General features: G+C 37.4%; 1 protein-coding gene across 2 annotated transcripts; it reads right to left on the bottom strand.

Moving 5' to 3' along the window:
- Window positions 1–167: 167 nt before the first annotated feature.
- LOC114476545 (protein Shroom2-like) lies at window positions 168–27,859 on the bottom strand. Of its 2 annotated transcripts, none has more exons than XM_028468152.1 (11): window positions 27,640–27,859; window positions 15,787–15,909; window positions 11,291–13,331; window positions 10,955–11,016; window positions 10,218–10,308; window positions 7,929–8,059; window positions 6,760–6,919; window positions 6,089–6,195; window positions 3,751–3,916; window positions 1,439–1,711; window positions 168–661 (listed from the first exon to the last, which is right to left on the bottom strand). In XM_028468152.1, the coding sequence occupies exons 1-11, from the start codon at window positions 27,648–27,650 to the stop codon at window positions 407–409; spliced, it is 3,420 nt and encodes a 1,139-aa protein (XP_028323953.1). In that variant the 5' UTR covers window positions 27,651–27,859; the 3' UTR covers window positions 168–406. The 2 variants fall into 2 exon arrangements, with proteins under 2 accessions (XP_028323953.1, XP_028323958.1); XM_028468157.1 differs by lacking the exon at window positions 27,640–27,859 and adding an exon at window positions 23,225–23,372.
- Between the last annotated feature and the right edge of the window lie 99 nt (window positions 27,860–27,958).

The raw sequence follows: 27,958 nt of genomic DNA, 5'->3' as shown, positions 1-27,958 counted from the left end.
TGAAAGCTGTTATTTTATTTATTTATTTTCAAATGGTAGGATATATCAGCGTTTCATTTAACTATGTATTTATTCGTCAAACAATACGTAAATATATCTTAACTTTTAAAAAATAAAAGGAAAGAACGGCTTTTCAACTTACTTCGTCATGTGTACTTTCGGTTCCTTCAAAATAAAACGCCATGTTATGTTTTAAGGCCTGGGGCCATTTAGTCTGATTACTTTTATTTTGAAGCCTGAGGCCGTGTAATTTGACGACGCGTGGTTTGACATGTGAGGCCTTTAGATTTGACGGAGGTTTTGCTGAGTCATGAGTAGGTTTAGTCTGATAAATGATAGGTTTTCCTGATACCTGACTCTGAGACCTGAGGATGTCCTAGAACGTTCACCGTACCCCTGTCCTCCATCAGTGTCTCAGACTGTCCAGCAAACATTTGAGCTGCTCCTCTCCCAGCTTGATTTTGTCCTCCAGTTTGCGCTGCTCGATGATAAGCCCCGCCTTCATCTTGACGAAGTGCCGGTAGTCGTCCAGGCTCTCGGCGTCCAGCCGGGCCTCCATGATGGAGGACACCAGCCTCTGGCGCCGGTCCAGGTTCTCCTTCAGCTCTTTGGCATCTTTGTGCTGCCGCATCAGCAGCTTTCGTTTCTCCGTCAGGGTGCGCTGAGCGAGGACACAGTGGTTAGCGCACACACCAGGGTTGGGCTCAATTACAACTGTAATCACGTAATTGATAATTAATAACAATTATGGCGTAATTATAACTGTAATTTTGAAAATGTGTTGCTGTCGTAATCGTAATAAATTGTAATTGAGTTCAGATAATTGACTTTGTAATTGTAATTGCCATGAAAATTCTATAAAATGGTCAATTATAATTTAACCCAAAACTGGAGAACCATGTTACAGTTCTACGCATACTGTATGTAGTTAACAATTATTAAAATATGTTTCATATCCAGCTTTCCCACATTTTAGCATGTCCAAAAATTTTAATCGAAACAAAAAAGGTTCACATGCCCACACCACAAATAATAAAACCTATATTTTCATTGATTAGAAAGCCTAACAAGGTAATCAATAGATAGAGAATAAACTAGATAATAGATATTTGTTTTTAGTGTATTTTACAGCTGATTTGGGAGCCGTTAGCATTAGAGATGCTAACAGGAAGCTAATACAGGAGGAAGGTTAACTTTTATTAGGTTATTTATTAAAGGCTTGGTGAATGTGAATTAATTGTAATTGAACTTTAGTAATTGAGAACATAATTGTAATTGACTATGAGGATAAAAAAATAATTGTAATTGGAAAAAAATGCTGGTCACTGTAATCATAATTGAGTTGCAATTGAACATGGGTAATTGAAGACATAATTGTAATTGAAAAATCTAACTGACCCCGACACACACGTCAGAAATCTGCTTTGTAACTTCTCACCCTCTCCTCCGGCGGTGCCTGCTCCTCCAGGCTGTTGAGGGCATTGTCCACGCGGGCGAGCCGCCCCGACAGCGACAGCAGCAGGCTCACCACCTTGTCCAGGTCACCCACAAACATGCAGAACTTGTCCAGCTGGTTGGGCTCACAGCAGCGCCGCACTTTGTCCTCCACGTCCCGACCCAGAGCCTCGTTCTCCTCCACATCCTCCTGAAGGCTCCCACGGGCCTCGCGGAGAACCTGCAACTTCCTCGCCAGGCTGCACATTAGCTCATGCTGGAAGGAGAAAGAGGAACGTATTCATGATGAGCTTCTACAACAGACCAAGGCAACTGGCAGCCTAATTTGGGGTCGCGAGACACTCGGAGGCGGTTGCCAGATGCCTTCAAAATATTAAGAAACAATTTGAGCCCATTTTTGCTTTTTTTTTATTTTTATTTGCAACAACACCAAACTTATTTTTATCGCTTTTTCTTGCCACATCTTTGCTTCTTTTAATGCCTTTTTGCTCCATTACTCTCATTTCTGACACTTCGCCATCATATTTCAATGCCTTTTCTGCATTTTTTCCACTTTCAAGACATTTTCGGGACTTATATAAACATATTCCACCACTTTACCCATTATGTTGACCCATTATTGTCACTTTTAGCCACATTCACAATTTGTCATGCCAGTATAAACGAATTGTTCCTATGATGATACTTTTAACCCTTTTTTTTTTTTTTTTTAACCACTTTTCATGTCCGTTTTTGGCCACTCTAATTTGCAACTTTCAACTAAATTCTGTGGTTTTTTTCACCATTTTCTAGTCACTTTTAACCCATTTTATTTCTGATTAAAACAATTATTTAGATCTTTAAGATGACTATATACTATGGCCCAAATAATAGTAAACTTCCTGTATAACAGTGGATATTATTCAGATAAATAAATTAATGTGGTTATCATAGATTCATAGAACAATGGACCATCATTTTGCTGACTTTATGGATGGACCCCAACAAGCTCTCACCTTTATTCCCCCCTATAGATGGCCTTGTCTCCACATGACTGTTCTAGACTGTCTGTGTTCAACCACCTTCAGCTACAAAGGACTCCATAAACACACAAAACAACAACACGTATAGAAAAAGTTTTTTAGTTTTTTGGAAAAAATGCTCAAGTATCGCACACGTCACTATTCCCAGTAACACATTTCCAAAAAAAAAAGATGTAGAATGATGAAAAGGCTGCTCGAAAGTTTGTTTTGATCTCCACTGTAAGCACTCGCTTTGCATTGTGGGATGTGGAGTCATGTAGAAGTGTTTTTACTCCATTCTGGGCTGGTACCTTCTCCCTGACAGCGTTGGGGAGTAACGGATTACATGCAACGCCGTTATGTAATCAGATTACAAGTTATGAGTAACTCTAATCTGTTACATTTACAGTTAATTGTTGAAGTCAATGGAATACACAAAATTACTTCTCAGTTTCGAGGGTTTATTCACTCTCAACATGGCAATGCGATGCATTTCCCAGAAGCCCGAATGTAAATTTAAAAAAAAAAAAATTACATTATGTTCCCAACCACTAAAGTTCAATTACAATTAATCACAATTACTAGCCCATAAAATGTAAGATTATTCTTGTGTTAGCTTTCTGATAGCATCTCTTATGATAAAATACACTAAAAAATATTATCTATCATCTAATTTGTTTCTCATCACTTGGCACTTGGTTACCTTGTTAGGCTTCCTAATCAATGACAATATTAGTATTATTATTATTTTTTTTTTTTTTTTAAATAAAAAAAAAAAAAAAAAAAAAAAAAGACAATATTAGTATTAATATTTTTGGTGTGAGGACACCTCTCGATTTTTATATATATATATATATATATTTTTTTTTTTTTTTTTTCAAAGGTAAAATGATCCTGAAGAGAACTGACAGGTTTCGGGAAAAGTTTATATGAAACATATTTTAATAATTATTACCTACATATGTGTAAGCCATAGAATTTTAACATGGTTCACCTGGTTTGCGTTTAATTACATTGTAATTGACATGCCAATTACAATTATAAATTCAGTAATCTGAACCAAATTACAACAGCACCATATTTTTACAATTACAATTACATCATAATTGTAACTAATGACCGATTATGTGATTATAATTGACCCCAACCCTGGTAGGAAGTAATCGTCAATAAATAAAGCCCAATAAAATTCCAGAAAACAATAGCCAGGAATAACAATTACAATATATATTGTATATATTTTACATTTTTGGGCAAGTAGTCTGTAGTCGATTACATTTTGAAAGTAAGTCACCTTTTTGCTGGCCAGGTCGGAGTCCAGCTCGTCCTCCGAGTCCAGCTGCTGCTGCATGTCCTTCATCTTGATCAGAAGTTGGGCTTTGGGGGCCGACGTGTTGTAGTAGGAGGAGCTAGGAACCAGAGAGCAGGAGGCCGACACGCACACGTCCTCCTCATCCCTCCTGAGGACAAAGATATTTTACTTTTACTCAATCCTCTGGTCTGTTAAGGGGATTTTAAGGAAGCCTCGTGCAAATTGGTCTCCAAGCATTAAGTTTGGCACACTTGTAGTTTTTGAACCTGCTGAAATCAAATCTGCAGGGAGCCAGAGCCAGTTCTCAATGGCTCTGGCTCTGGCCAGGGAGCCAGAGCCAGTTCTCAATGGGGTCAATTATAATTGTAATTGCGTAATTAATAATCAATTACATTTATGGCATAATTAGTGAGGATGCCTCCTGCCTCCTGCAACCTCACTACTGTTATCCATTCGTCAGTAACCTTGACTGGCATCGCCATATTGGAAAATACAATATGGCCACCTGTGAATCTCTCTAATAAATCAAGGAAGTTCTGCATGTGTGCGTGTGTGTGTGTTTGTGGAGCGAATTTCTCCTCGACGCGATGTCTGTTCGACCTGAAATTTGTTTGACTGCTTGCACATAGGTGGAGTGTGTGCATGCATTATTTTGCACTTATTTGATGTTGCAAAATGTTTTTAATGTTATTTAGCCCGGACGGCACATTCATGTTTATCCAGAAGTGAAACTTATTCAGCTTTTGACCTCAGTGTGAGGGGGCGCTAGCGCACCAATCTGTTCATTTACAACCTCTAATAATCAGTAGAAGAAGACCCTCCTCCAGTCCACAAAAGAAGGTCAATATTGCGGTGTCTGTTCCACCAGAAACTTTTTTAACAGCTTCCACATGGCCCCATGGTGTGCATCCATTATTTTGGACTTATTTGGTAGGGATGTAACGATTAATCGTAAGGCAGTTAGAAATCGATTCATAGGTGTCATGGTTCATATCGATTTTCTGAAAATTTAATCGCAGTACTTTTTTTATATTTATCTTTCTCTTGTCCAAATGCTGAGGCGGCGGGCGGAATCTGCTACTACTTTCTTTCTGGCCGCCTTATACTCTTAAACATGTTCATAAATGATTCCTTACCCCTTTAGCACTGAAAGAATATCTGTAATATTACGTGAATATCTGTAAAAGTCATGTTTTTCTATTAGCTTTTTCTCTGCTAGCATAGCATCTCTTCTTCACTGCACAGAATATCTGCATCCCAACTGAACACTGGATTACCAGCGCCCTCTGCTGGTCCAAACAAATATCTGACGTAAATACAGTGCAGACTGCTTTTTTTTTTATAGTCCAATTGTTTAGGCACTAAATACATTTTCAGTTGCACTTTTAAAAAGAAAAAGAACTATTATGCAGTTTTGCATTGTTTACTATAGAACCAGAATTTAAATTAATAGGCTTCTTCTTAATTTGTATTATTCCTTTATTTCATTCAAGATTTATTTTTAGTTAAATTGCATTGTTTTGAATAGTTTATCAAGGGATTCTTTTGACAATGAAAAACAAAAGGAAAATAGTACCATATTTTCTAGTTTTTTTCCCCAAAAAAATAAAGGAATATTTTTCAATCATCATTTGTCTTCAGTCCCATTTTGTAAAATAAATCGTGAGAGAATTGTATCGTGAACCCAGTATCGGGAATCAAATCGTATCGGGAGTTGAGTGAATCATTACATCCCTATTATTTGGTGGTGCAAAACGTTTATTTTTTGTGGTACATGCATTTCAACAACCTGTGACGGAGTATGTCCATGCGCGCAGCTGATGCGCCTGCATGTGTGTGAGAAAGAACCCACGGAGAAGATCTTAAAACACGCCCTCACCACACATAAGGTATTTATAATAAAAATAAACTAAATGAGTAAAATAAAACGAAAAACGAAATAATATTTAAACAAAGAGCACACAAAACGACAATAGAAATGCACAAAAATATACAAAAAGGATCCAAAAACACACAAAATGACTTCAGAATCACACTACAATGGCAACAAAAAAAACAATAATTGTACAAAAAAATGCACAAAAAGACAATAGAAAGAAACAAAAACATACATAATGACTCCAAAAAACTTACATTACAGAAAAATACACCGAATGAAAAAATATAAAAATGAGTAAAAAAAAAACAAACATTTATCATGCACATGTCCCATAGCATGTGCAATTTCCCTGGTTTAATTCTATTTTACTTTGCACCCACAAATGTACAAAATATCCAAATTTGCACTATTCTTCCTCGAACAGGCCAGACTGCTTCCTACCTCTCTGAGCTCCTGTTGGCTCTCCATCGAGCTGAAGGCCGTCTCTGCTGATCCAGGATCTGCTCCTCTGCAGCAAACAGGCCCTCCATCAGGTCCATGGTGGTCCTCTGTGGAAGCAGATTTGTGTCTTTATTATTCAATCAAACAAAAATGATGTATGAAATATTTAAAAATATATATATTATCAAACAAAACTAACATTACTAAAAAAAATGTTAATGCTGGTTATGTTGACAAATAAAAAAATTGTTCTCATGAAATTATACATTTTTTTTACTTTTTTTGTTTGCCTTATTTTTTTTTAATTTGTTTTGAATTTTTGTTTGCATTTCCTGAAGTTTTGATCGTGGTTCAACATCAACTTGTGGGCGGGGCCTCTTCCGGACAATGTTAGAAGTCTTTTCATTGGTCAGTTTACTTAGAAAATGCAACCAAAACTTCAGGAAACGCAAAGAAAAATAAAAAAAAAAAATGCAAAAAAAAGTAAACAAAATGTATAGTTTCATTAGAAATTTTTTTTTATGATTTGTAAACATAACCAGCATTTCACAAAAAAATAGTAATGTTTGTTTTGTTTGCAATTCTTTTTTTTTTTTTTTAAATTACAAATCCATTATTTTTGTTTGCTAAACCATGTTTTGTTTGATTGAATAATAAAGACACAAATCTACCTCCATAGTCCTGGTGCTGCTCTGATGAGGGACATCCAGTAGAGACGTGTCTTTGTCCTCCTGTGTGCAGCTCTGCGTCTGAGTCTGTGACGGAGGCTCTGAGCTTTGGAGTCTGCTGCTCACGTCCATCACTGGCCAAAGTTGTGGCTCATCATCTGACCTGCAAATACACATCAGAGGAACCAAGCTTTCAGCTGGACTCCAGCCCAGGCATGACCAACAAGCGGCCCTCAGTCTCACTTTATGTGGAACCCAAAGGCAAAAAAATAAACAAAGCAAACCGCTAAGAGCCTGTACTACAAAGCTAGATAATTATATCCTGGATTTATCTCCAATAGCGGGCTTCACCTAACCAAACATTCTCCATCAGACAGAAGCTGTACTACAAATCTTGATTAAAACACGCTAAGTTAAAAGGAGCATAGGGCAGGATTTAAGAAAAAATAAACATTAATTTTAAGTTTCTTTAATGCTAATGGTTGATGAAGTGCTCTAAACCAAAGAGAAAGAGCCCACACATTTCTCCCTTGAAAAGATTGTGTGATACATTTTGTACTGCTGTTTTTTTTTGCATTTGCCGAAAAAGTGTTTCCATAGCGCTTTTGCGACACATTTTAATATCGGAATGTCTGAAATTCCTCCTCATGATAGCGTAAAAACTTTTTAGCGATATTTGAGTGTTTTTTCAAAACTCAGGTGTTTCCATTACGCTATTTAGATTTTGCGCATTTCCAAGGGTAATGGAAACCCAGCTACAGTCTGTGCTGCCAACCTGCCCCCGACCAGGTTTAAGCAGCAGACTTGGTTTACCTGCTACAGACGCACTCATATGAAACCACGTCATTAAATTGAAAGATATAATTTTGTGGAACATTAAAACAGACAACAAAAATATAAGAATGAGAAAAGGAGACAAAGACTTACGTTATACATTTTCACACCATCTACGGCTTTAATGCGGTATTTTAAAAGGAAGTTAAACAGAATATCAGGGTAAATGTTAAATCACGACTGTTCCAGGTAAATCCTGGCTTAACTGAGCCAGACTCTCTGGTTTAACCTGGAAAAATCCCTGAGCTGGGTTTGATGAAATATCCCTCTGCTCTATGATAGGCAATGTCTGGTTAAGTCAAGCCCGGATATGTTAATCCAGCTTTAAAGAGGCTTACCTGAGCTGTGCAGCGTTGTGCACAGACACAGACGCCAGTTGGTCCATCAGCATCTGAGAAGCACACTTTGCTGAAGGAGACGAAGGCTCCTCCTCCTCCTCCTTCTCCTTCTCTGGGTTTTCTTTACAGTCCTGTCCCAGCAGGGTGGAGATATGAGTTTGTTTTTCCTTGTATTCTTTGTGTTGATTTATAGATGTAATTTTATCATATGAACAAAATCTAACTAATGACAAATAAACAATGTAAATACATCTGAAAAGTGTGTGGAATTCTGATTTTTTAGTGTTTTTGTTGTAATTTAGTTTTTCTGTTGTTTAGAGTCTTTTTGTGTATTATGTTGCCTTTTTGTAGTGATTTTTGAGTGCCGATTGAATCATTTCCTATATTTTTCTGTTATTTTTGTGTATATTGTTAGCTGTGGTGTAATTTTAGGGTAGTTTTCTGTATTTTTGTTGTTATTCTGTTTATTTATTTTTTGTTACCACATGTTTTTTTTAGTCATTTGGTGTTAATTTTGTATGTTTTGAGTCTTTTTTGTATGTTGTCTTCCTGTTGTGTTTGTTTCTGTAATGTCCGGTTTTTGGAGTCGTTTGATGTATGGTTTTGTTGCTGTGCTTTTTTTTCCAGTTACTTTTGTAGTCACTTTGGTGTTTTCGGGGTAGTTTTGCGTATTTTTGATGCTGCACACTGATTCAGATTGGAAACCGCTGGTTTAAGTTGACATGTTGATAACAAGCTTCATAGCACAGCTGCCCTGGGATTGAAAATATCTAGTCAGGTCAAGTCCGCTAACAGAGAGATATCACTGATATATTTATCCAACTTCAAGTTCATAGCACAGGCCATTTGTGTCTATTTAGTACGGTGGCTGGGAAGTGTCAGGTGAATGCATTGACAGAAACGAACACAAATGCAAACAGGTCACAACACGAATGCAAACCGGCCACAACGGAAGTGTTTCCGACGGACCGGTATTACAGTCGGACGGGTATTATGATATGATAGCCTGATATGAAAAATACAAGAGTATCCTAATCAACTAATCACTTATTTTCATACGCGTTTCTTCTTCTTGTTCTTCTCTGTTCTGGTGGGTTAAAAACATCCGCCAGAAACGTGTCCGTCTGTAATACCGGTCCGTCGGAAACACTTCCGTTGTAGCCATTTTGCATTCGTGTTGTGACCTTTTTGCATTTGTGTTCATTTCTTTAAATGCATTCACCTGACACTTCCCGGCCACCGGGTTTCCGCAACGGAAGTGTTTCCGACGGGGGGGCTGCACCAAATTAGACAGTGGGCTGCATGTGAGCCCTGGGCTACGGAGATAATACCTTTAAGTTAAAAATAAAATGAAAAATGCGGCATAAAACCCTAATGAACAAGAAAAAAAACAAAAACAAAAAAATAGGAAAAATGAACATTTTGGCATTTCCTGAAGAAAATGCAAGTGAGGATGCAGGCGCTGGCCCACGTAAGCAAATTCAGAAGATCCATCCATCCATTATTTCACATGCTCACTCAAAACAACATTAATTTAGCATAAGTTAGCATTAGCATTTGCTAGAAATAACATTAGCCTATATTAGCATTAGCTAGTTTTAACATTAGCACAAATTAACATTAGCATAAATTTGCAATAACATTAACCTAGCAATAGCATTAGCATAAGTTAACATTAGCGTTAGCATTAACATTAGCCTAGTGTTAGCAATAATAACAAGAGTGTGTGGATAGCAAAAGAAAATAGTGATCAGCTGTTGTGTGGAGTCAGTGACTACAGACACGCCCACTCATGAATATGCAGAGGTAGGCCCCAAAACAGCCCGTTTTTAAGAAATGTTGAGAAAATTACGTTTCAGAGGCTAAAACTCCAGAAAACAGGCGAGTTTAGAAAAATAAACCTCAAATACTATGTTGTTGGGGTTCTTAGAACATATGGAGATTGGTGGGAAATAGCATTACACTGGACATTTAAAATGTTGAAAATGTGGATGGGAAAATGAAAAGATAAAAAGTTAAATAGTTTAAAAAGTTGAAAAGTTACAAAAAGCTAATAGATAGCAGAATGTACAGAAATTATTTGAACATTTTGACACCAAACTTGTTGCAATCGGTTGAAAAATGTGGGAGTAGTAGGAGTTAGACAGAAGAAGAAGAATTTCCAGAATAAAGTGCAAGGATAACATTAGTGAGGATGCTTCACTAATGAGTGAATTTTGGTACAACAAACACCCATTCACAGTATAAAATTGTTAAAGTGAATGCAAATCGTGTAATATGATGAAATACCCCTGAGGTCGGAGCAATGTTGTGGTTCTGGGAGCCGGACGGAGGCCGGAGAAGGAGGAGTTCCTGGGAGGAGGATGTGGTTTGTGGGCTGCTATAAGATGGAGCATAGAGTCTAATGTTAGAAAGACAAACCAGACATTAACCTGAGAGTTGCACTTTCCCACACAAAGCCACAACCTTAAAAATGCGCACACACACACAGACAGACAGAGATGGTCAGCAGGAGGACGACACGCCTTTAACCAAAGATTAAAAAGTAAATCATCTACAAAAAGGATCTTTGTTCTTACATGTAGAAAAACAACAACAAACAAGTTTAAATAAATAAAGCAGTAAAGACTTGTATTAAAAAACCTGCTTGAATTAAATATATGATTGATGTTTTAATTAACAAAAATTAAAGTGAAAATAATGCCAACGTTTTTGATTAAGACCTATAGTAAAAAGTAAAGAAAAGTAATCATTATTATTATTATTGATTGAACACCTTACAAGGCAGAAAAAAAGAGAGAAAAATGATAGAAACAACAAATGCATAACAAAAACAAGATACAAAGAATAAAGGTACAAGTATTAGTATTTCCAACCTAATTGGGGGAAAAATGTGGCAGGCTAGAAAAAAAAGATATTAAATCTAAATCCAAGTATGGTGTTCACTTTAAAATGCAGCCCAACTGAAAATGACCAGTTAGTCCTTGTACTGCATAAATGTAAAGGGCTAACAAACTAAAATTCACCTGCTGCTAGTGAAAACGTTCTGCTGATGTTCTTGATGATCCGTCCAAGGAGAAGGAACACTCTGCAACACAAGAGGTCAAACAAAATCATTCATTTTCACTCATCATGAAATGGTTCAATCCTCTTTTTTTTTTTTTCACTGAACTCAATTTGGATTTGTTAAGAATTTATTTTAAATTTCTATAAAAAAATGTTAATACTTCTCAAATTTGAAAACCCCCCAAAATTTGTCTTTATTACTGAAAAAAATGTCCTTAAAAATGATATTATTTTAAGTTGCCAATGTACATATATTTCATTTAATTAGTTCTTATTATAATTTATTTCTGTCCCACCTGAGTGCAGAAGTCCGCTGAAGGAGAAGACCTGGACCTCTCATGGATGCAGACAGCTTTCTCCTCAGCTCCTGATTCCAGGATGTTCTCAGCTGAATGGTACTTTCCCTGTGTTTTACTTTTCACCTCTAAACACTTCTTTTGCTTGTTCCATGTTGCCTGGTATTCAGCAAAAGTCCCGAGCCTCTGTTGCTCCAGCAGATCCAGTCTCTGTCCAGAGCTCAGCAGGCTGGGATCTGGGAGTTCTGCTATGGAAATTGGGTTTTTGTCACCATCATTGAGGTCCCCATTGGTGGACTTTAGCACCGGCCTGGTAAAACCAGGTTTGGCCTCAGAGATGCTGAGATCTGGTCTGGCTCGTGACTCAGCCTCCACTCCGACTTGGTTCATCTTCTCTGGCTCTGAAAAAGAGTGTGTCCGTTTCACCAGGTGGAACCTTTTACGTCCTCTCACACGACTGTTGGAGGTTTTAAATGCCACCGCCTCTGGACCGAGAGGCTCCAAGTCTCTCCTCTGGAAGGAGGTTGCCTGGAGAACTCTGGCCTGAGCCTCTTTCAAGTGGTCCTTGTAGGAGTTGGAGAACACAAATGGCTCCATGGACCTCCAATCCTCTGCATCCTTGTCGTCACAGGTCAGGGTTGCAGCACTGCGGCTCTTCTGCAGCTGTGCGCGCTTCTGTTGGATCTCTTTTCGAAGGGTGGTGGCATATCGCTCACTGCAGCGGATTAGTTTTCCATCACCAACATTTTGGGCGGGAATAACACTGGTGGTTGAAGCTACCAAATTCCTACTCTCCTGAGTCAGGGAGTGTAGAAGAGGGGTTTTTAAAGGGCTTATCCTGTGGTCTTCTTGGGGTACCCATTGGTCCTGGGCCTCATTGGTTTGATGAGTTAAAGGCAACATATTCATGTCATTTCGGAGTCCTTCAGCTCTCCTTGCAGCATCCTCCGATACTTGGTGGTCAAAATAAAGACCATTCCCCAGATGAAGAATACCATTTCGCTCCTTGTGTTCACTCTTCTGATTCTGAGGTAGGGAGTTCTTTGCCTTCATCTTCAAAGCATTTGAGACACTAGTTTCGTTTCTTTGCATTCTTTGATGTTTGCCTGTTTCCATCCTCCAACCTTCTGAAATCCCGTGCCAGGCTTTGTGTTCAGATGCCATGACCGAATGTGTACCTGTCAGACCTTGCCAGGACCGATTGTGCATGCCGCCCTCGGTGTTTGCAACAGAACCTGCCACTGATGCTGTGGAGAGTCGGGCATGTCTGCGACTGAATGTGTTGATGGGCAGAACCTGGAGGCTGCGATAATAGCTGCCCACACTTTGAGTCTTTGTTGGAGGTGCAGTTTTTGTTTGCAAGTATAGAGGACTCTCGTCACTGTACTGCCTCTGATGGGCCAAGAAATTAGACTGTCTTACGTCAATGCTGGACAGGGAGAAGATTCTGTTAGGGTGTTGATCAACCACCATGTTAGGATAGAGGGAGTCTTTGGTAGGTAAAGGGTTAAAGCTACATCTGGATTCTGAGCTCTTCTCCAGGTGAGATCTCAAGCTGCTCTGGCTGTTCCTTTCAACTGACCTGCAGTGGTTCTTTGTAGGACTTTCAGAATATGGAAAGACTTTGGTTGCAGCAAAACTATCGCTGCGGAGGGGGGGAGGTGGAGGAGATGGAGAAAGGGACTTTTTCTTCTCTGGTATCTGCCACACAGGGCTAATGCTTGGTCTTCCGGCAATGGACACACAAATTGAAGGTTGCTTGTCTTGATACCTGGACCTCTCAGTTTGAGGGAGAACGTGACTGTGAGCACCCTTCTCAGTGTTGATGGCCTTTATGGGATCATGGACTGGTGGACTGGAGCTGAGAGAAAAACAGCTTAAAGGCCCAGAGGAAAAGGTCTCAGCATTAGTGAGGAATTTTGCAGGGGAGAGATGATCTAATGGGTAAGGATTGGAGGGACGCTCCAGCCTTTCCATGCTGGTAACAGTCTCCCTTGGGTTTTGGTTGTTTTGGTTTTCTTGGATGGAAGAGTCTTCTGACCTGGTAGTAATCAGAAAAATCAAAGGATTTGATCTTCATTTTATAACCCTGTGCTTCAGTTTACCCATTTTGTTTCCTCATCTTTTTCTATTTATATAAATTTATTAGCCATTAAACTGCCTGAAATCAAAACAAACATGTTAAATAGGTTTAATGGAGTCAACTGCTGTTATTAATTTTATATTGATTTACGGAAGTCAGGAGGGTTTGCACTGAAATCACATGAGATCATGTCGCCAGAAATTTGTCGTCAGTTTGCTACACTTGTTAGAGCCTCATTTTACAGGCGTGTGCTGACTTTAAATGACACTATGAATGAAATTTGACATATTTTTTTCCATTTGCTGCACTTAGACAATTAATAACAACCTGCCCAACCAACATGAATCCCTCAGCATTTTTAAAAAGATAACCTTGCATTAGACAAAAACTCACAAAATTCACATTGTTCTGGGGGGAGGTCTACCACGTTAAACGTGATTGAAACTTGTTTTTCAACAGTTTGAAAAGGGACCATATCCTTAGCGCCACATCTGTAATAATTTTCTACATCGCTTCGGTCTTTCCATAAGCAACACCATGCAACATTTCACTGCACAGCGCAGCCCAAAGACGGCCCGGGTAGAGAGGCCTGTGCCGTGATTACACATGATCAAAGAGGAAAATCAATTTTCCCTCAGTAAATAATCCAATTTCGATTTTATATGGATTAATCAGGCAGCCTCATCTGTCCATCTTCAGGGATCACAGAAAACCAGAGGCTTGCTTTGAGTTTTTATTGAAACCATTTTAGCTCAGATTAAGTAGGCTTGCATCATTTATTTAGTGTAGTGGTTCAAATCTGACTCGGCTTTATAACGAGTTGAGCTGTGACACAGATAAGGGAAAAATGGGATATCTAAATCATTTTTATTTATTAGCAATCTATATAATTATTATAACTAGCTGTAAACCAGGGATGGGCCACCTTTATCGCAGTGGGGACTAAGCCTGGGGGATACGATATACTGTATATCGCGATAGAGATGTAATCAAAATCATTAAAAAAAATATGTGACCCACCCAACAAAGTGAACCAGTCAAAGTTCCTCTGTCAGATCCACAGTTCCCACAAACACGTTGACAGAGATGCATGCTGCCAGCATCGATTATGAACTAGAAACTGGACTAAAGCATGCTGAGCTATCCCACCGAAAAATATAAGACTGTGCTAAGCGCTAACGCTAACAACTTCATAAAACAAAGAGACAGAGTAAAAAGTACACAACTTACCGTCATCAAACCACAAAGGGCCACCAATTTACTTATGGTAAGATTTAACATTTGTAACGAAGGATAAAAGCTAACATGTCACACATCATGTGAATTAAATGTTAGCATTAAGCTAATGCTTAAGCTAACAGGTGAAACTGAACTATAACTGTGTAACTCATCAGATATAAAATAAACAAGATTCAGCAGCAGTGGTTTATATTAAACAGTAAAAACACTATTAGAGTCATTTTAGTTTTTCATGTGGTTTTGAGAAAATAATTTATCGTATTTTTCGGACTATAAGGCGCACTTAAAATCCTTGAATTTTCTCAAAAATCGACAGTGCGCCTTATAATCAGGTGCGTCTTATGTATGAAATTAATACAGTATGTCAAAATGTTTCAGTACAACTTTGGTAAACAATGAAGCTGCACCACTTGATGGATTTTTGGTGCTTCAGGGCTACCGTAGTCAGACGCCTCGTGGAGTGATATGTACCAGTACTGTGCTTCAACATACTGAACTGAAAGTGAGTGTAATGTTCTACGTTTTATGTGTTAAACCTGAACAATGCTGAGAATTATTGTTAATGAGTTGAATAAAGTTTGACTTATCTGACTATTTTGTTTCGCTTAATGAGCCTTAATAATAATAATAATAATAATAATAATAATAATAATAACAACAAACCGGTGCGCCTTATGTATGAAAATAGACCCGGTCAGACCCATTCATTGATAGTGCGCCTTATAATCTGGTGCGCCTTATAGTCCAAAAAATACGGTAATCATAAATGAGGAAATAAAGACCAAAATTGCGCCACAATATTTTCTTAATTTCATACCCAGCTGTTTGTTTCAAGTCAGAGGTTAGTTCTACCTCAGGTGTGCACTGATTTAGCATTTATTTAATGTCTATATTAAATACATTTAACAGTTTATTTTTTAAATTGAGGTTCTTTAGTGTTTTCTTCTGGTCCTTTTTTAGAATAGGTTAAAAAGACAATGAATCAATTAATACTGATATCGACTGAGATGAAACACTTATATCGTGATACATTTTTCAGGCGTAAAGAAATAGGATTGAAGTTTGTTCAGACTGCAGTAAAGTTTGAGCGGAATAGGGTGAAACTGCTTCATGCAAAAGTCCAATCATGTCTAGTCGCACCATGACACTGATGATTCAGAGTCTCAGCAGATACCTGGCGTCATGTTTGGGCCGTCTTACTGCTGCTGGGCTGGCCGCTCTCCCAGCAGGCTCACACTCCTCTCCTGCTAGCTTGGAGCTGTGCCAGGAATGAGGTCGTGACTTAGGAGCATTCTTCCTGCAAAGCACATAGAAAAAAAAGTCACTTTTGATTAAAATATTGAATATCTGGGGTCTCATTTATTACCGTTGCAGAACTATGGCCCAAGTACACTTTTAGTACAGATTTTATATAGTGTTTTATAAATAATCCAACCTTTTGTATAGATCAAATATCTCATTAAAGAATCACTGACGATTTAACAACAATAAACCCTCCGCATTTCATCCAAATCCTACAAAGGAAAACATTAGTCTTGCACATACCCCTTAAATCGATTCTTCCTGGAATGCATGTTGAAAAGGCAGTTGTTAATTGAAAATAATATCAAACATGAGCAAATCCACTGATCGCCAAATCTATTTCTGCAAACTAAAGCAGCATAACAACTCTAGTGGGATCACACACAGCACAACAGAGATACACAAACACAGTGTAGAATACAGCATATAGGTTCACTAAAAATGATCGATGTGCACGGCTGTACCTCATTGAGCTTCGCAAAATCTTGGTGAGGAAGCTCCTCGCCACATGAACTTCTGTTTCCGACGGCATTGTGCGTGCTGATGCAACATCAACCATTCTAAACCTAATGGTTGCATGTGAATCGCAGAGAAACAGCAAGAGGACAATGATATTGGTCAGAAGAAGAGAGAAGCAGACAAACATTTGAACAGACAGAGCAGCAAGAAAAAGAAAAATTGGAACGGCAATAGATTCATTTTTCATCTTTTCCCTCTTTGTCTTATTGAAGTTGCTAACCCTATTCATGGGTTGAGATCCAAAAGTGGGATGTGATATTTTTGCTAAGCCAAATAAACACTGCCATTTCTAGCTCTGTGGGCAGCCTGTGCAAAGACTCATTGGAAACTCTCCAACTCCTTGTTGACTTTCTATGACTCATTGGAAACTCTCTCTGACTCATCTAAGACTCTCTTTGGCCCTTAGTGGCTCTCCCTGACTCATTGAAAACTTTGACTCCTTGGATATTCTCTCTGACTCATTGGAAACTCTCTCCGACTCCTCCAAGACTCTCTGTGACCCTTGGTGGCTCTTTGCCTCAGTGAAAACTGACCCCTTAGAGATTCTCTCTGACTCACTAGAGAGTCAATCTGACTCATTGGAAATACTCTTTGACTCCACTAATACTCTCTTTGACCCTTAGTGGCTCCCTCTGACTTACTGAAAACTTTGACTCCTTGAATACTCTTGCTGACTCATTGAAAACTCTCTCAGACTACTTGCTGACTCTCTGACTCATTGAAAACTCTCTCAGACTCCTTGTTGACTCTCTGGCAATCCTCTCTGACACATTGGAAATGCTTTCTCACTCCTTTAAGACTCTATGACCCTTAGTGGCTCTCTCATTCAAAACTAACTCCTTGGATACTCTCTCTGACTTATTGGAAACTGACTCCTTGTTGACTCTCTCTGACTCATTGGAGACTCTCTCTGGCTCATTGGAAAATCTATCTGACTCCTTGTTGACTCTCTTGACTCATTGAAGACTCTCTTGACTCATTGAAGACTCTCTTGACTCATTGAAGACTCTCTTGACTCATTGGAAACTCTCTCTGACTCATCTAAGACTCTCTTTGGCCCTTAGTGGCTCTCTCAGACTCATTGGAAACTCTCTCAGACTCATTGGAAACTCTCTCAGACTCATTGGAAACTCTCTCAGACTCCTTGCTAACTCTGGAAATCCTCTCTGACTCATCGGAAATGCTCTTTGACTCCTTTAAGACTCTTTCTGACCCTTGGTGGATCTCACTGACTCATTGTAAACTCTGTCTTATTCCTTGGAGACCCTCTTTGTTCATTGGTTTTTGGAATCAATGCTAAGGACTCAATGGAAATGCTAATGTTTCCTTTTGGAGTGCTGAGGCAGGGATGCAGCTGATCTATCACTGATGCTCAACAACAGAGGAGATAACACATTTCACTCGCACAAAAATATTTTATCTTTTATTGGAACTGGATCCTCACTAAAGAAGCAGTCCCGAACAGAGTCGTTGTAAGACCTTAACAAATGTAGGACCCTATAATTTCTAGGGCTGGGATGATAACCTTTTGTCCCGATTTGATTTTAATCCCGATTCTTGGGTGCTGATTCGATTTAAATTGTGATTCTGATTATACAAGTATTGCGATTCTACAGTGACGATTATCCCATTTTTTTCCCCTTATCCAAACACGAGTTGAATTCTAAACTTCTAGAAATATGTCACAGTTCCAAAAAACAATGCACATCACATCACATTCAGTAATTCACTGATTTATCGTCATTTATTCCACGGTTTATTATTATTTGTACTGAAATGAATAAAATAAAACCTCCTTTTGATTTAAATCGTAAAGGTGCAGGTTTAATCACGGTTGTTGGTTTGTTTGTCAAAGGGAAATCCCAGCTGCTACAACTCTTCTTTGTGCTGCAAGTCTTCCTTGTGTTTGCACTCACTTGTTGGTGCATTACCGCCACCCAGTGGTCGCTCACAAAAACATGAAAAATACAATAAATAAATTTTAAAAATCGATACTGGAAAGCAGAATCGATTATAAAAATCGGCACCCAAAAAAATTGCAATAAATTAGAGCTGGGCGGTATGACCAAAAATGTATATCAAGGTATTTTTCAAAATTCTAACGGTTTCACGGTACATGATTTTTTTTTTTTTTTTACCTTCATGCATAATCAGGTGCTCACAGCATTTTCTACTGGTTGACAGAGGAATTAATGCAATAGATTGACTAAGAATGGTCTATTTTACTGTCAAGATGGGTGAATATTGTAGAATAAGTAAATAAGAATATAATCATTTTATTATTTAATAATATTACAATATACAAAAACATAACTGAAACATATACAAAGCAACACCAAAAATACACATAAATGACACCAAAAACTCAAATTAACAACAAATATACACGGAATGACTCAAAAAACAAAACAAAACAATAAACCAGACAAAATCACAACAGGAATACACAAAGTTACAAAATAATTCAGAAAATGACTAAAAATGCACACAAAATAACAGAAAAATACGGCAAATAAACACAAATTGAGTAACACTCCAAAAACACAAGATTTACAACAAGACAGCAAAATTACACAAAAAACACAAAGACAACAAAACCACTCAAAATTAGACAACAGTTTAAACTCAGTGACTCCAAAAGCCCACAAAATGAACAAATAAATAAATAAAATGACTGAAAAAAACACTAAACAACAACAAAAACACAATTACTTATTTTATTATAGAATATATTAAGAATAAGTAAATATGGATAGTGATAGAGTTTGTAATCTTGATCCACCATTTGCTTTTTCTGTCATAGCGAGTCCCTCTGGGCGTCGCAAATGGCGCCGCAAATGGCTGCTCCGGTGTGTTGATGTGTCTCCTTTCACTGCAACTACCTAGTCAAATTCCTCGTATTGTTCTAAACTGTACCTGGTCAATAAAGCTGATTCTGATTCTGATTCTCTAGCAAATGCGCCATTTGTTGAAATTACATGGAATGACCCAAACTGTAAGTTACACCTTTAGTTTATGCGGGAGATGAGGGGAGGGGGAGGTCAGTGATGTAAAAAAGCATTTGCAACTTGTTAAAACTGAACAAGTTGTTCATCTGAGAAATGTACCAAAGCGACTGAAACTGTAAATAATCTTTTATAACAAAATTCTAGTTTTGTCTAATTATTTCTAAATAAATAAAAAGTAAATGTACAATTTGCGTTTGTGAGTTTCCCAATCAACCAGATGGATTTGTGTCAGTAATCAGACGTTCAGCAGCTAGCGAAGCCCGCACTGAGGCAACCTCTGACCTCTAAACGGCAGCACAATAGAAGTGCTGCAGTCATCCCAGACGAGCTTAAGAGTGACGCACAGGAACAACAGGAATCAGCAGGCTGAAGATCCATCATCATCATCATCATCAATCCAACAGCCTGCTCTGTGTCCTGTCATCAGCATAACCTAACAATAGATGCTCAATAACATACACAAAGAAACAACAAAGACACAAGAAAGACTTAAAAAAATAAGTCAGAAAACTACAAACACACACAAAAACAACCACTATAGACAAACTAAACGACCACAAGAACACAAAATGACTACGAGACACAAAGAAACACAAAATGACAACAGTCTACAAAAATATACACATGAAAAATACTCAGAGTACAAAGACACAAAACAAGAACACACTAAACACACACAAAAAGACTAACAAAACCACACATACCAACAAAATTAGTACAAAGACAACATAAGCTTATTTTAGATTTGTTTTGTACTCCCCGATACTTTTAATTTGATATTTCTCGTTTTCCCCATTTAATTTCCTGTTTACAGAGGAAACAATAGCCCAAAAGGATGACGTGGACCCACCGTCCCGTAGACTCACCACCCACAGGAGGGATCGTATGGGGCTGGTGCATTGTGTATTGGGCGGTAGTACAAGGCAGGATCCTTGGTAATCCGATCCACGGCTACAGAAGCTGGCTTTATGGATGTGGAACGTCACCTCTCTGGCAGGGAAGGAGCCTGAGCTTGTGTGCGAGGTTGAGAAGTTTCGACTCGATATAGTGGGACTCACCTCGACACATAGCAAGGGCTCTGGAACCAGCCTTCTTGAGAGGGGTTGGACTATCATCCACTCTGGAGTTGCCAATGGCGCCGGGCTAGGGTGGCAATACTTCTTGACCCCCGACTCAGTGCCTGTACGTTGGAACTTACCCTGGTAGGCGAGAGGGTAGCCTCCCTTTGCCTTCGGGTGGGGGGACGTATCCTGAATGTTGTTTGTGCCTATGGGCCAAACAGCAGCTCAGAGTATCGACCCTTCTTGGATTCCTTAGAGGGAGTACTGGAGAGTGCTCCTTCACGGGATTCCCTTGTTTTGTAAAGGGACTTCAACGCTCACTTCGGCAACGACAGTGAGACTTGGAGGGGCGTGATTGGGAGGAACTTCCCCCCTGATCGGAACTCGAGCGGTGCTTTGTTATTGGACTTCTGTGCTCGTCACATATTGTCCATAACAAACACTGTGTTCAGGCATAAGGGTGTCCATATGTGCACTTGGCACCAGGACAGTGACACCCTAGGCCGCAGTTTGATGATCGACTTCATAGTCGTGTCGTTGGACTTGCGGCCGCATGTCTTGGACACTCGGGTGAAGCAAATGGCTGTCAACCGATCACTCCGATGGCTGGGGAAGATGGCGGTTAGACCCAAACGTATTGTGAGGGTCTGCTGGGAATGCCAGAGTCTCCCGTCAGAAAGAGTTCAGGACACGTCCCTCCGGAAGGAGACCCCGAGGAAGACCCAGGACACACTGGAGGGGCTATGTTTCTCGGCTAGCCTGGGAACAGCTCGGGATCCCCCCTGGAAGAGCTGGAAGAAGTGGCCGGGGACAGAGAAGTCTGGACCTCCTTGCCAAGGATGCTGCCCCCACGACCCAACTATGGATAAGTGGCAGACGATAGATGGATGGACAATAGCCTGAATTTTGATTGAATGCAGATGTGTGGCCTTTAACATGAGATGAATACATCTGTTATTGATGAAATAGAATTTTTTTAATCACCAAAAACATCAATTTAGTGATATGTGACAACGTGCAGTTAAGAGTTCAATAAAATGTCCTTAAGTGATCATAAACTGACTCAAATGAGGTAACATTTAAATGTATTTGTAACCTTCCTAATATGATTTTTTTTTTTAAATGCTAACTTAAACAGTTAAATAATTTTCTTTTGATATTTTCCATTTATTCATGTATAGATAAAAAAAAATGTAATGAAAATAAATGAAATTCATTTTGCATAATCATCTACCTATAGGTACAACCAGAATCGTATCTAGCTATAGGCGGGCTCTATGTATGATGTTGTTTCAGGGGCCCCCAGTTTATTTAACTATACGGAGAAATTCCTAATTCATTAAATTGTTAGGCAACTGGCTAATTATCCACAAAGTAAACACAAAATTACAGAAAAAAATACAAAAAGGAAGATAAAAATGCACAAAATAACAGAAAGTTACAAAAAATAAATAAATAAATAAACAAAAGGTCAACATATTAAAAAATAAGAAACCAGGCACACTCTTTATTCTTTCCTGTGTTAATGCTCAGATTGGTCATTATTCTAATTATACATAATACAGTTGTTTAAGATTGAGATATTTTTTATCTAAAAAAGTATAATTATCAAAAATTAAAAAAAAAAAAAATATTCATCTGGATTTTTATTTATTTAAACAATTACTAGACATTTCAACCCACTCCATTCAATCTCCAGGCGACCCGACCCCAAGGTTGAACAGTGAACTAGTCTATTACACAAAGTTTAATTACACAAGACATAGAAGTAGATCATATCTAAATATATACATACAGTATATAAATCCATCCTTTAAATATATTATTACTATTATAGTGTTTCTCCAATTTTTTAAAGAAAAATATTATTTTTCAATGCACTTGTGACTGCAGACATCAGATATACTGTCAAAAGTGCAACTTTATTGCTGTGATTGTCCTCAAGAGTTAAAATGCATAGAACAATCCCAAAAATAAAAAGTAAATGAGGCTCAGTCATTGAGCAATTTCAAGCTTTAACCCAGGTTTAAGCAAAAGTGCAACAGCAACTTCACAGTAGCTTAAATTTTCTGATAAAAAAAAAATCAGACAACTATATATTTTAAAACATATAACATTACAATTAAAACAATTATAAACTCTTCACTTAGCTTCTCAGCGTAGTGTGAATAAAAAAATAACTACTCAAAGGGTAAACAAATGTAAACAAAGAGGAGGCAGGCTCACATCGCGCTATGGTAACCACACAAGGACATAACGCGAAATAGTCCGAAAAAACTGTAGTGGAAAAAATTTAAAATTAAATTAAAAAAAAATTAGTTTTACAAAATAAAAATCGTTTTTAAATTCAATAAATTGAGTAAATCGATTTTTTTCCCAGCCTTAATTTAAAGGATTTTTAAAGAATGAGGCCCGCGAAAAGATCAGGTACTGACATGGAGACTGTTATCGTATATGGTAAATTGGCCCTAGTCACCTTCCGTAGATTTGACTTTCATGGTAAACCTTCAACTTTTATCACAATATTGTATTATGAGTTCACTTTCGAAATTTCGACTTCAATCTCAAGTTTATATTTCATATGCATTTTCAAAAATTCAACTTTAATCTCTACATTATCCTTCATTTGCCAAAAAAAATAGTTTCGCCATCAAAATTGTCCCTAAACCTCTTCCGTATTAAAGTGTGAGCACAGCGTGATAAAAAAAAAGCCATTATTTACCTGCTCTTCTGCTCCTATCTGCATGCCTTTAACACTCTCCTTCCTTCTTCCTGATGTAATCCAAACCAACGGAGTGAGTCACAGATGATTAAAGAGGAGCAGAAAGCTCCGTCTGTGTCGTGTCCAAACTACAAAGACTCCATCTCACTAAGCAGCGTAAACTCACCTACACGGACTGAACCACTCCTCCTGCAAACAGGGGGTGTGACTCCTGTCCCGGGAGGATTCCACTGAGGCACACACACCTCTTAGACACACCGAGGACTTCTCCTGCTGCTTCACCACAGCTGTTTAACTTCCAACATCTGTGAGAGGAGATGTTTATTCCTCAGAGGTGGAGGTGCAGGAGCAGAAAGAGCTGCCAGTTCACCTCCTGCGGGCTGGTCCACCTGCACAAAGCTCAGCCCCAGGCTTTGCCTTCACTAATTGGATTCAAGCTGTAAGTCTGTTTGAGCCTGAGGTGAGTGTAGATCACACACGGACACACGTGGGAAAACATTTCAGGTTCACTGGTAGCGCCACATTTAGGCCCCTGGGGACAAACCATCTTGTTGGGCCCTAGTGAAATTCAATGTTGGATAATAATATTTTTTATGGTTTCTTTTTGTGTGTAATACTCTATCATTATATATCTTTATACCCAATAATCCTATTAATATAATATATCTTTTTGAAAGCCATTTTCAGGTCAGTCTCGGAACATCTAAATTTCAACTTAATCTAAATCAAATGATAACACAAGCAAGTACATAAGCAATTAGACAAATCAAATATAAATAATGGGGACACTAAAATATAGTTTTAAATGACAAAATGCACAAAATCTCAATCGTTAACAAATACGAATAATTCTATTTAAAATACTGAAAATATGAATTATTATTCATAGTTTCTTTTTTAACGTATAATTAAAGGTCCAATAGCTCTTATTTAACCATAATAAAATATATTCAGGTCAACTTTCTCAATATGGAAGCATATGTGTACCATAATTCAATTTAAAATGCATTAACAGAAATGTAATTATGGTACATATGCTTCCATATGTCAAAGCCTATTTGTTGGGACAAACAGTTTCAGGACATGTGATAACGACTTAATCTAAATCTAACAATAACACAAGCAAGTACGTATGCAATTAAACAAATCAGATATAAATAACTGGGAAACTAACACTAAAATATAGTTTTAGTGCAAAATGCACAAAATCTAAATCATTAACAAATAAGAATAATTCTATTTTAAATATTAAACTTAATACACATTGAACAACTCGTATACATAGACCTAATAAATCAAATAATCAGACACACTAGATGCTTAAATGATAAATAATAAATAATCATCTTTTACATCATTTATATTGCTTTAAATCAGCAGTAAATGTCATATTTAAGTAACTACAATAAACTGATTATTTGATTTCTAAATATAAAACAACTTCCAATTAAAATAATAGTTAGATATAAGCTTTTGAAATTTATGCTTGGACCATATAATTTGTCTATGTCTTTAATCTCTTGATGAGCTCACGTCTTTATGTCTATGAAAACACGTTACAGAATATCTCCAAAGACATAAACCGTCAACTAAATTACACAAAATGACAGGAAACTACAGAAAACAACAACAAAAACACAGAAAGTGACCCCAAAAACGCACCAATCGACAACATACATTCAGAAAATGATAGAAGAATACACAAAATTCCACCAAGAACACAAAAAATAACAAATACACACATGTATCAATGTATAAAGTGTTCATATGCTTTCCAGTCCGTGGCCCCAGAACACACCACTAGAGGTATGGGCGGGGCCAAAGGGGTGGCCCAAAAATCTGATTGACCACCCCAAGTGCCATCTCATCCAGATTCCAAAAAAAAAAAGAAAATGAAACTGTAGCTCATAAATTACAATTTTTTTTGTTGGAACAGTGATAAATTTGCAACCATAACTAATAAATAAATATATATATATATATATATATTTATTAGTTATTAGTAATAATTGTATAATTTAGGGTAAACAGTATTATTAACTGGGATTTTAAGTGGTTGTTTATTTGAAATTTAGTGTGCCACCATAATCTGAGTCTGTGCCCTGCAGTGCCCCCTAACCAAGATTTCCTAGACACGCCCCTGACTAGAAGTCTCTGTTTAAAAAATAAATTGTAATATAGTTATTTTGTGCATTTATCTCGATTTGTTGTGTTAACACTGCTTTCTATAATATAACTGTTTTTATTTTTGTAACATAATAAAATAGTAATTAGTGTTAATTAATATGTATTTGATATGTATGCTAAAATAAACAGCACATTTTTGCAACATTTAAACCACGTTTAAAAAAAAGTATGTGAATTTTTTACGTTTCTTTTGACAAGATTTACAGCAACATTTGTGATATTTCTCCCTTGTAAATCTAAATGGCAAATGTTGAATCTAAATGCTAATTGTTAAATCTAAATGTTAACTGTGAATATTAAATGTTAAATCTAAATGTGAAATATTAGATCTAAAAGTTAAATGTTCAATCTAAATCTAAATGTTCAATCTAAATCTAAATGTTAAATCTAAATGGTAAATGTTAAATCTAAATGTCATTGGTGAAACTAAATATTTAGCTAATATGCAAATTCACCATTTAGATTTAGCATTTAACATTTAGCATTTAGATTTAACATTGTCATTATATTTTTAAGATTAAAAAAAAACTGTCACAAATTTCACAAATATTGCTGTAAATCTGGTCAAAAGTAACATAAAAATGTACATAAATATTTTAAACGTGGTTTGTTTGCTAAATGTTGCTGTTTATTTTAGCATGCGCAACTTTACAATGGGCACATAGATATGTGTAGTGTTATTTCAAGTGACTATTTGTGACGATTATCATTTTCTTTTTACTAATAATTAAAATAAATGGTCGAAGACAGACATGGACAACTTAAGGCTCGGGGGCCACATGCAGCCCTCTGTCGAAGTTTGTGTGGGCCCCCAAAGTAAAAGTATAGAATTGCAGAACAGTACAAAAAAAAAACATTACTTCAAAAACATTGATTTTTATATACGCTATTAGAGTCATTGATAATCAAAACATACCTTTAGCATTTTAAATAACAATGATATTTAATTGTCAAATAGTCATTAAAATATTGCAGCCTTGTTAGAAATCATGCAAGTTGCATGATTTGCCCGTTCTATTGTGCTGAGCTCATCCTGACCCTGTGTCAGCAATTATACTAAATAACTTGTGTAATGTAGTTTATGCCCATGGTTATTTATGTCCTTGTTTGAGTTTTAGGTAGCTGAAGAACCTGCTGTAGTCCAATGAATATTTAAAGGCTGCTGTGTGTAACCAGAGACATCTGCAAACTCCTAGTTCACACCACAGAGGTGATTCTGCTGAGATCCACTGAACAACTCTGAACCTTTTTAAATACATTGAAAATTGTATTTAATGTAAAAAAAAGAACATGGGCATACATTTAAATTTTATCTTGATTTGCCAAAAATAATTTTCTTCGTCAAAATTGGCCCAAATCCGCTTCCGTACAAGACAGATACTTGCTACAATGACAAATTCCTTGGCTGTGTCTGAATAGTCCCTCCTATCTCCTTTCCTATACAGTATCTACTTTTCCTTAACTTCGTGGATGATGTCACAGGGTTAAGGAAAGGAGTTAGGAGACTTCCTAAAGGAGTTTGGGAAAGGAAATCACGTTGTTTTGACAATCAGACGCGCTTCGATGGCGGTGAAGGTTAGTAACGTCTGCCGTGGTGAAAAAAAAAGGTATATTTATGACACTTTCCCCTGTGCCTCTATAACCGCTGATATCTCAAAAAAGGTTTGAATGTAAGTCAAAGGAAAAGAGGCTTCCAGGCTCTGAGGAACAAAAGTGAAACTCAAAGTACGTCACATTGAGAATGGTTGCTCACGCTCACCTTCCACTCAGTAATTAACATTAATCCAAACTAAGTATGATTTTATGAAATAGTTACATTTATGCAAGATATAGGCCGACATAACGTTGTAGAGATACACATGTACAACCGCACAAAGCATTCCATGGTGAATGAAAAATGTTGAATAAAACATAATGTGGCTAACAGCTTTTTCTTGATCAACAGTGTCTGTTTTATGTCAGTTATAATCTGATAATCAATCAATCAATCAATCTTTATTTGTATAGCGCCAAATCATAACCAATGGTATCTCAAGACACTTTACAGTAGAGCAGTCTTAAGGACGGACTCTTCATTTTATGGATACACACATATGCATATATACGTATATACACATATATATGTATCCCACACCCAACATGAATTCATAATGTGGCTGCACATCATAAAATATGGGTTTTAGATTATTTAAAGGTGTTCAAGTCATATTATTGCATTGGTTACTTACATGATCTGCATCCCTTTTCAGTCTTTGAGTTTCCGTGAACACTCAGATGAGTGGGTCCCTTTACATTTTGTCTCCTTTGGTAAAGGATACATCAGTGTTTCCCAGGCTAACGGAGGTTGTAAAGAAAGCATTGAGCCTCCTTTCTTTAGCTTTTAGAGAATTGGAATGTTCCTTTGCCACCACTTAAACGCATCCGGAGGTTAAGGAACAGTGGATAGGAAAGGAGATAGGAGGGAATATTCAAACGCAGCCTTGGTTTGTTTGTAGCATTGTTCTTTCATAAACACAGTCAGCTGTTTTAAATATGCACACAAAGCCA

The sequence above is a fragment of the Gouania willdenowi genome, chromosome 2, assembly GCF_900634775.1.
Source record: "Gouania willdenowi chromosome 2, fGouWil2.1, whole genome shotgun sequence".
NCBI classification, from domain to species: domain Eukaryota; kingdom Metazoa; phylum Chordata; class Actinopteri; order Blenniiformes; family Gobiesocidae; genus Gouania; species Gouania willdenowi.
This window is presented reverse-complemented; position numbering and strand designations above follow the sequence as displayed.